Below are 10,294 nucleotides of genomic sequence, written 5' to 3' on the forward strand. Positions count from 1 at the left end.
AAAGATGCTGCGGTCAGCTAAGTGCAGAAAACACTGTCATTTGTCACAGGAAAAAAAAGAAAGAAAAGAAAAAGTGTCAGGGTATCAAAAAGTGCACGTTTAAGCTCCGTTACCTTGCATCAGGCCTCTACGGATATGGGCGACCCCTCCCCAACCCGCCCGCCCCGCCACCTTGCCTGCCTGCCCTCCACAAGCCTAAAAAAAAAAGAGAACGTAAAATGGCAAATCTTCATCTCCCCTCGCCGTCACGATATGCGGCAACACGCACGTCTCCGCTTCACAAACAGATGGTCATCCATAATGCAGCTTCTTCTTCTTCTCCTCCTCTTTGCTGCTTTTATGGGACGTGTCAAGCTGCTGTGATGCATTATCAACAGGCACCGTGCCACGTCATAAAAAGCATAAATAAAAAAAGAGAGGTCCGAACCCTAAACCGGGACCAAAGATTATTGTAAACAGCCATTTAATACGTAGCTTTATGTGTTTACACGAGAATCACTCAACAAATTACAAAGATGTAAATTGTACAAATGTGCTGCTGGCTCAGGGCGCCCGACCAAAAATAGCATCTGGATGAATTTATTTAACGGTGCTGCGAGTGGAATCTGGTTGCATTATGGGATGTACTGGAAGTTAGCGCAAGAAAAGACTTGAATTTAAATGTGGGTTGCATAGCAGCTGGCACAATTTGCAGTGTTGCAATAATAGTGCTGATGCTAAAAGCTGTGGCGGAATTTGCCAAAAGAGCAACCACGTGGCGTCAGCTGCGCAACACTGGCATGGACGGAGGAGAGTCTCCCATTGTCGGCTCTGGCCGCTTCACGCTTCGGATTGCGCGTCTGCACTCTATCACGGTTTTTCACAACGTATTAATGAGTAAATCATGTCTCCTGCCTGTTATTCGTCGAAAAATATGCGTATTAAGCAAATGTATATAACCACCACAGGACGAACTGTACAGAACAGGAAGTAAAAAAAGAGCAACAAGGAACATGTGTGAGTCCATCTTATGTCTTATTATATGTCTTATTTGCTCATATTACTACTATATTGGGTAATGCGAGTGTGAAGGTGACTATAGGGGTGTTATTTCATGTCTAGAGGGCCCTAATGACGCTAACAACCCTATTTAAAAGGTTGTAAACAAGTTTTAAGTAAGGAATAAGTAAGGAATCCTACCCCGCAGAAATTCAGAAGATGCATTCACAGACATGCCGTGATATGTAGTATTCCACAGTGGTAAGTAGGTGTCAATAATGCTACATTGATAAGGCGATAGCCACTGTACAGAATAGCAAGTAAAATAAAAGAGCAACAACAATGCTAACAAGTGTGAGTCTATATTATGTCTTATGTATGTCTTATTTGCTTATAGTATGTCTACTATATGAGGTAATACAAGTGTAACGGTGACTATAATTTCACGTCTAGAGGGCTCTAAAAGTGTTAAAAACTGTAGTTAGAAGGTTGTAAACAGGTTTTGTGTGTTCTAACTGCAAAATGAATGAATAAAAATCCTTTTTTGAGGAAATTCACTGATCACGGTCAGGTCTGGAACCGATGAGCCGCGATAAACGATGGATGACCGTACATTTGCTCCAATGAACTTTCTGTTCAGAGTCTCCTACAGTCTCCCAACACCTTGTCATTCAATGTTTGTTCAATGTTTTCTTTATTTTCATGACTATTTACATGGTGGATTCTCCACACTATGGATGAACACATGTGGAATGACGTACTTAACAAAAAAGTGTGAAATAACTCTAAATATGTCTTATATTTTAGACATACTGTGTATTTGATGTCTTATAATGATAGCGCTGCAAACCCTTGGGGTTCTCTCACTGAGCTTCACGAGGTCGTCACCTGTCACCTTAGTGGAATTTCCAAACCTTTGGCCTGTACTTTACTGTACTGTACTTTACTGTACTGTACTCTACTGTGCTGTACTCTACTGTACTGTGCTGTACTGTATATTTGCAGGTTGCGTGGTCTCCACAAGCAAATAACCCCTCTAATCAGCGCCAAATCCACAAACGATGTCCGTGTAGGCCAACTCCTCATGTATTTAAAAAAAAAAAAAAACTCCACAAGATGGCAGTAGCTGCATTTGAAGTATCATCTACCTCTGCATGCGCTTTAAAGCGTTGCTACGCAGCTGTCGGTGTTGCACGTGCCGTGCTCTTGTTTACAATGAACTCCCCAGCGATATTAAGTTTGCTTCTTGCCGCTGTTACAACATTGGTTCTGTTACTGCGGTGTTGCGCCGATGCGCTTGTCCATAATGAGATCTTGGTTCAACCTTTTCATCTTGTCATGCAGTCCAAATCCCGATTAAAATGGACTTGTTACACCAGCTTGCGGTGCCGTGAAGCTGGTTTGGACCGTACTGATCCACACGCTGTGTCTGAGAAATGTTCCCCCCTTAAATGTCTCTGTGCGTCCTGTAGAATCCAACTCCGCTGATAGACAAGTCTACCAGAACCCCCCACCGAGCTGCGAGAAGGCGCCTTACCCTGCGGGACAGAAGCTCCCAGCAGGTCTCCACCACGCTCCCTTCATCTTCCCGGAAGGCTTGTCCTCCATAGAGACCCTGCTCACCAACATCCAGGTGAGGCTCTGCCGGGGCTTTGTTGTTGTTATTGTCACCAGCGCTCTTTTCCGCCAAAGAGATGAATAGAAGGGCGACGGCCGTGAGACGCTCTTTTGAGGATGGCCAGGAACGGTGAGCAACAAGAGGAGGCAGACATTTAGGATGCGATGGGTGTGCGGTGACCTGCTTCTCACATTTTTAGGTCTTTGTTGCCATGAAAGAACTTGGCGGTTTGGGTTTCAATTGAAGAAAAAGAACAAAAACATTTTTTTTAACCTAATCTGACTCCGGCGGGACAATAGCGCCACCTGCATTGAAAAACATGAGACATGACGGGGGCTGTTTTTATTATTGCCCAGCTTTCATCCATTATGATTTAGTTAAGTACCAATTTTATTTTATTTTATTTATATATTTTTATTTATTGATTCAATGTAATAATCAATTACATTCAATCAATTACATTGAAATAAAAAAAATAAAAAATAAAAAAAACAATGTAATTGATTGGGTTTATATTATTATTGTATGTATGTATGTATTTATAATACATATTATATGATATTATATGATATCATATGATATTATATTGTATTATATGATATTACATTATATTATATATTTGTATATTTATTTATTTAAAGAAAAAAATATTATTTTTATGTATTTATGTATTTATGTATTTACAATCACTTCTAATATGAATTATAATTGTTTATAGTTGATCTATTTTTTCATTTACTTGTTTTAGTTTTGTTTGGCTAATTTGAATAAAAAATATATATTTGATATACCCACTTAACATGGCGTACAAGGTACAACGAGGTACAACGAGGTACAACGAGGTACAACGAGGTACGAGGTACAACGAGGTACAGCAAGGTACAGCGAGGTACAGCGAGGTACAACGAGGTACATCTGTGGAAGGAGGCTCAGGCTTACGCGGGATTTGACAACATTTAGCTTCCTTTTGGTTGCACAAGGAATTTGCGTGCCGGCGTCTTGTGTTCAGCGTGTAACCTGCTGTTGATGTGCGCCTGTGTGTCTCCAAGCAGGGTCTGCTGAGGGTTGCCATAGAGAACGCCCGGGCGCAGGAGAAGCAGGACCACCTGGAGAGGACGGAGCTGAAGATGGAGCTGGTTCGAGAGCGGGAGCTCCGGGAGACGCTGGAGAGGCAGCTGAGCGTGGAGCAGAAAAACAGAGGTACCGAAGTGTCTTGATGATGATTCACATCCTGGCCAAATGTGACCTCATGCGTGATCTTCCCCGTGTGATCTCACCTGTCGTGATGTCAGCTTACAGTCGAGGCCAAAACTAATAGATTGGATCATCCTTCCTCCCTCCTCCCTCCTCCTCTCCTTTCTTTTAGTTCTCATCCAGAAGCGTCTGAAGAAGGAAAAGAGGAGTAAGAGGAGACTTCAGGAGGCCTTGGAGGAGGAGGTGAAGCTACGAGATCAGGCCGAGCACGGCTTGATGCACGCCGCCAACACGCTCGCAGGTACAAGTACGCGCTGTACATGCTACTAATCCAGTATTAGTACTCTCCGGAAAAGGCACGTGTTAGATGAGCACATGCCTGGTGTGTGGAGTGCAGCAGCGCTGCATTGTCTATTATGGACGCGCCAATGCTGCGCCATCGTTATGAGGGAAAAAAGTTGAGATTATGAGATAAAGAGTCAGAATTATGAGGTGGGAGTGTCAGAATTATAAAATAAATCTAAATGATGTGATTAAAAAGTCGGAATTACGAGATAAAAAAAGTCAATTCTGAGAGAAAAAGTCAAAATTACCAGATTAAAACATCACAATTGTGAGATAAAAAGGCATAATTATGTGATTAAAAAATCAAAATTATGTGAAAAAAGTCAAAATTGTGAAATACTTGTACAAACCATGCATGTGCCGAGTGCCGTGTGACGAAGGCGGCACATACGCACTTTGTATCTTATCATTTCGACTTTTTATCACAGTTATGACTACATATCTCAAGATTAGGACGTTTTCATCTCCTAATTTGGATTTTTTATTTCAGAATTGACTTATCTCATAATTCCGACTTTTTATCTCATAATTTTGACTTTTTACCTTATTTTTTCAGTTTTATCTCATAATTATGACTTTCCGATCTCATAATTACACATTTTTAACACATAATTTAGTATTTTATCTCATAATTATGAAGTTTTTATCTCATAATTCTGACTTTATGTCATAATTCAGACTTTTTATCTCATAATTCAGACTTTTTATCTACTAATTATGACTTTCCTGTCTCATAATTATGGCTTTTTATCTCATAATTCCTACTTTTATCTCATAATTCTGACTATTATGTCAGAATTATGGCTTTTATCTCCAAATGATGACCTACCATTGGTATGTTTTTCTTTTCGTGGTGAAAAGGGGCTTCCATGGAATATTGATAATTATGTATTCATTGTTAATATGCACACATACACTATAATGGTACGTATACAAATTCAATACAATAACATTTTGTCGGGGTTCAGGGAAAATATGGCTGCGTGCATAAATAAATACTGACAAAAATGCCCCAGAAAATATTTGCAATTATTTTTATTTCCTGGATAGACGCCTCAAAAAGGTGTTCAAGTGACAACATGAATAGTGGACTAACATGCAGGTGAAGTAGGATGAATATAATATCACTGAGAAACAAAACACTGCATTGACCCCAATGTAGGACTTGCACTAGAAAAGCTCGCCTTCTATTCTGGGATTTACTGTCCACAAACTGTCCCACCAGCGAGCTTTTCTTCCTGACACACACGCCAGTGACCTGTCGCCACGACAAGAAGAACATGCAGAGCTTTGCCTCCGTCATATTTGCATGTCAACAAGCCCGGACTGTTCATTAGCCCCGTAATTGACTTCCTCTTGTAATTAATGAGCAAACGGCAGCGCATCAATCACGGGCGGACTCTCTCCCGACAGAGTGCGCGACCCAGGACGCGGACGGGAGCGAGCACGAGGACAGCAGGATGGACACCAAGGCCACAGTGCAAGGTGAGGAACAAAGACGCTCAAGTCACACGCAACAAATTGTCAAAAATACTACTTTTTTTCTGACCTTTTATAAAAAAAAATTTTAAAAAATTGGTAGAAGTTGTTGGGGGGGTACATTGTGGTTGTCTGTGGATTCTGATCCCAATTTTATAATAAAGTGCAGATTTATTTATGAAAAATTGCTGACAGGAAGTTGCACACACATTCATACTAAAATGCCCATTCAAAAATATTTGTCTCTTTAATTTCGATAAATCGAAGCCACCAGGGCACATTTTTTCAAACATTCATTTTGTTAAATTTATAGCATTTTTTTTTAGCAATAAAATGTAATATACCAACTTGCAGTCCTTGTCTTTACATCCAAAACTGGAGGTGGGAAGATGTGTTTCTTTCATTTTCGTCATCCTTTACTCTTGTATGAGTAATGTACGACTTCTGCCACTGGGAGGCGCCGCTACATTCTTTCATTCTGCGCGCTCGTTCCCTTTTGTAATAGTTTGTATAGGGGAAAAAATCCCGTGGGATACATTATGGCCAAAGTAAAAGCCGCTTTTTATGCAGCCGTTGTCAATTTTTAACAAGCACAGATTCCTCAAACACAAAGAAATACGCAGTGGCCGTGAATGCCTCATCAGTCCACGGCGCAAGGAGACAGAAGCAAAGTTGTTCATTGTTCTGTGTGTCTTCTGTGAACAAACCAGGAAAGCACTCGGACAGCGCAGGCCTCCGCCAAGCACCATAGTTTCCCCCGTATTGTGATTTACACCATAAATATTAGTCTGACATTTATTTTATCCACATATTTAGATTTCTTGACCATGAAAACCTACCATGGAAGGGTTTGAATGACTTAAAGAATGATAACAATGCTAACATGCTAACGTTAGCATGCTAACACCTGGCATGATAGCGTGTATGTATGTATGTAAGTAAGTGTTTGTAAGTAAGTGCCTACCTCTGAAAATGCTAAAAATGTTAGTATAATTATGGTTATTTTAAGTATGGTCATGCTAACGTCTAGCATGATAACGTTACGTGTCTGCTTAAGTTCATATTCATGAAAATCTAAAAAAAATGCTAGTATGTTAGCAATACTAACATGCTGACTTTAGCATGATAACACCTAACATAATAGTGTCTACCTATGAAAATGGCTAAAATGTTATTATGCTAATTTTAACATGCTAGCAATGTGGTGCTAATGATAATGATAATGATAGCGCTAAGTGTTTATATAAGTGTCTACCCATGAAAACGGCTAAAAATGCTACTGTGCTAATATTAGCATACTAGCAATGCTAACATGCTAACATGCTAACGTTAGCATGCCAACACCTAGCATGAGAGTGGTGTTTATGTGTTTACCCATGAAAATAGCTAAAAAATTTTTTAGCATGATAGCAATGCTAGCATATATATATATATGATTTTTTTTATTTTTAACATTTCTATTTTTTAGCCTTTTTACGAAAAAATACAAAATCATCACAGTTCATCTACTTGTAATAAATTGCATGTAAAAAAATACGTATATATGTCTATGTATGTAAGGGCTGTCGAGTGATAAAATGTATTAATCTGATTAATCACAGTTTTTAAATGGATTAATCATGATTAATAACCATGAGCAACTATGTCTGAAGTATGCCCATTTTTACTGTATCTAATGAACAGAAAGATAAATGGCAGGACAGGATTAGACAGCATATATTTGTATGTACTAACACCTCCAAACCAACTGAACATGTCGGTCAAGCTAAAAGATACCACACGAGTCCAAAATCACTAGTCTCTGTAACGGTAGCAGAGCATTTGTTGTTATGAGTGTTGTTATGAGCAATGAGAAGTTGCGTTCAAAGACGTCACGTCATTGAAGGTACTTTGTGTTTTCCAGCATACTTAAATGTAACGAATTGTCCCCAGGATGACGGGACTAGAGACGTGTGTGGGTCGGAGGTCCGTACGGTGTACGGTGCTGGGGCTGTCCTGCTGTTGATGTGTTCAGGTGTAAAAGAGCGTCAGACTCTGCGTGACCATCATGGGACGCTCCGCTGTGCTACCGACTGCCGTCGTAACAGAGAGGCGCGCTTGCTCTGGTGCGCCTGCGTTAATAACACTAAAAAAGATAGCGTAATCCATTAAATGAATTAGTTACCGCCGTGAACGTGTTATTTTTGGGTATATAAATAGATATATAGATATACTGTGTATATGTATATACAAAAATATGACAGTGGTCCCCCCCCCCGCGTCCTTTGATTTGATTCTACTGAGAAGTGAAGCCGGCTGGAAGGTAGCTCTTCTGAGAAAGCCAAGGCGGCTGAGCTAATGCGGAGTGACGTTTAATAGATGTATTTGTCTCCAGCACGATAGTTGAAGCGCAAAACGTGCAAGACAGAGCGAGAGGAAGAGTTCCTGGCTGTAGAGCACCTCTCTGCACCCACCGCCCCCGCTACCCAATGGACCGGACCCGGACAGCTAGCTTGTTCCAAGCCCCCCCGTTTTTTCCCCCCTTTGTTTTTTAATTGAACGCCAGTGAAGCAAGAAGAGAAGTGGCCACTAATTAACGGCTGTCTTAATTGTTCTGGTGATGAGTTTGTTTGGACATCATTTGCATAATTAACAGCCAGTAATAAATCATTTAAAGGGGAATTGTCTGTCAGACAGCGGGGGCAGGATGTGCTTCCTTTGTGCCAGGAAGTTTAATCGCACCGAAACACGGGATCAAGGCTAAAAAAAAAAGGCCTTCAGCTGAGCCTGACTTCTCATGAAGCATCTTTCACGAATGGTCAAGGCGGCGCCGGACCTTGCAGGATATTTATTACGCTAATGAAGTGGCGGCGTGAAGCGGTTTAGCGGCCACGCTCACGGTGGTCGACCGTAAGGACTTGAAGCGTGCGAATCATGACCCTCATCAGTGTTTGTGTCTGTCTTGCAGAGGGCAGAGTGTTCCTGCAGACAGCTGGGATGTACTGAAGAGACGCGTTTCCACTCTTCTCGCCTTTTAATTTATTGCATTTATCACCAAATCCTGGACCCTAGTTGAGAACCTTTCTTCCGATGATGTGTGGGTTTGTTTTTTTTTCCCTTTCCCATCGTTGTTTTTTGTCTGGACACAAGTGATCAGTGTAACACAACTGTGTACATATCTAGTCATGGCTTTTGTTGTTATTATGATGATTATTATCAGAAAAGGCATGTTGTATAGTCAGTACATGTACGGTGTGTGTAACGCAGTAGGGCAGTTTGACACAAACAATACAAATACTTTTTATTATTAAAGTGTCGTTTTGGAGTCTTTTTTTTCCCTTTCTTGAGAGCTAACGCACAAAAAAGAGGATTCATTTCAGGAGGGATTTCGTCAGCTTTTTCTTTTTCTAACTGTGCTTTATTCATAGCTTCTGTCAAGGGGATCCAAAGTCCGGCTCGTTCATCGTTGCAAAATAGAATGAAAATTGACACATAAAATTAACGCTAAAGCTAATCGCTGTTTGCTTGATCTGTAGCAAAAAGGCTGATTTTTATTTCAATCTAGTCAACTGTAGCACATTTTTGCCCTGCAGTCTGAAGAATATCAAAGACTTTGACCGTTAGGATGAGAACTCGGCGAGGGACGATGCGCTGCCGGCCCCCAAAATAGATGAACGACGTTCCTCGACAGTTGAATAAAAGTTGCACGCATGGAGACGAATCAAGACCACCTGAACAGACGGCTTTCCACAGAAAATGTCTGACCAGTCATGCTAAAATGCAAAAAAAAAAAGGGCAGACTCACATGCCTAGACACCTAAGGCTATTTGCATCAGGTGATAAGCATGTGGAGACAAGAGGCCTCTAGCCTGGAGCAGTAATGCGTACTTCTACTAGTAACATCAAATGGAGTAGTAATGCAAGACATAAACCATACCTTCCTAACAGAACTTAGTTCACCACAAGCATTCCGTTGGGAGTTGAGTATCGGGGGGGTTGCACCATGTGATGAAAGACTAGCAATGACAAAATATTCCTAATCATTTTTATCCCCTCTTAAACGCCTTCCAAAAAATGTCAAAATGACAAAAGGACCCACGGATCGACATGGAAAGGGATTTCAAAATGACTGAGAAACAATACACAACGGACAGAATTGACCCAAATGCAAGACGACGTATGTTTTTCCTCTCGAAAAGCGACTGACACAATAAATATTAATAAAATATGATTGCACTACATTAAAAAAACCAAAAAAACATTTTGGAAATATTCTTCCAAAAAGGGGTTGTGTCATGGTTGGTGTCTTATATTCACGAGAGGTTGAAAGTGTACTTTGATGAAATGTCTATCAGTCATTTATTTCATACTGCCTGAAAAAAAACGTTAGCTGTTTAGGACATAAGCCAACAGGTGGCGCCAAGCGACGTCCAACCCTAGCGAGTCGGAGCTTGTCTTCCTGTCACTCACATACACCAAAGGTTGTTAAGCAAGTTAGCCAGCAGGGGGGAGGAGTTGTGATGCTAATTTTAAGGTCATGGTGACCAATGAAGCGGAGTCATCAAACTGTCCAGCAGCTGAGAAATATGATGAATACAACTAAATATGATTCCACTGATATTAACAGCATGATAAGACAATTTGTCTTTTTTGTTTTAAATTTTGGCTTCAGAAATACAGTATTTTTCCAAAAAGCGGTCT

The 10,294-nt window shown here is 40.6% G+C and overlaps 1 protein-coding gene across 2 annotated transcripts in view; it reads left to right on the forward strand.

The window, feature by feature from the left end:
* dachc (dachshund c) overlaps positions 1-9,310 on the forward strand; it is a 58,325-nt gene extending 49,015 nt beyond the window's left edge. Inside the window, exons 8-12 of one of the 2 annotated variants that reach the window (XM_054798873.1) lie at positions 2,451-2,611; positions 3,646-3,796; positions 3,963-4,091; positions 5,549-5,620; positions 8,562-9,310. In XM_054798873.1, coding sequence (XP_054654848.1) covers positions 2,451-2,611; positions 3,646-3,796; positions 3,963-4,091; positions 5,549-5,620; positions 8,562-8,599 — 551 coding nt within the window. In that variant the 3' untranslated portion in view covers positions 8,600-9,310. The remainder of the gene's footprint in view (positions 1-2,450; positions 2,612-3,645; positions 3,797-3,962; positions 4,092-5,548; positions 5,621-8,561) is intronic. The other variant, XM_054798874.1, reaches the window with a different exon arrangement.
* Positions 9,311-10,294: the final 984 nt, after the last annotated feature.

The sequence above is a fragment of the Dunckerocampus dactyliophorus genome, chromosome 14 (assembly GCF_027744805.1).
Source record: "Dunckerocampus dactyliophorus isolate RoL2022-P2 chromosome 14, RoL_Ddac_1.1, whole genome shotgun sequence".
NCBI classification, from domain to species: domain Eukaryota; kingdom Metazoa; phylum Chordata; class Actinopteri; order Syngnathiformes; family Syngnathidae; genus Dunckerocampus; species Dunckerocampus dactyliophorus.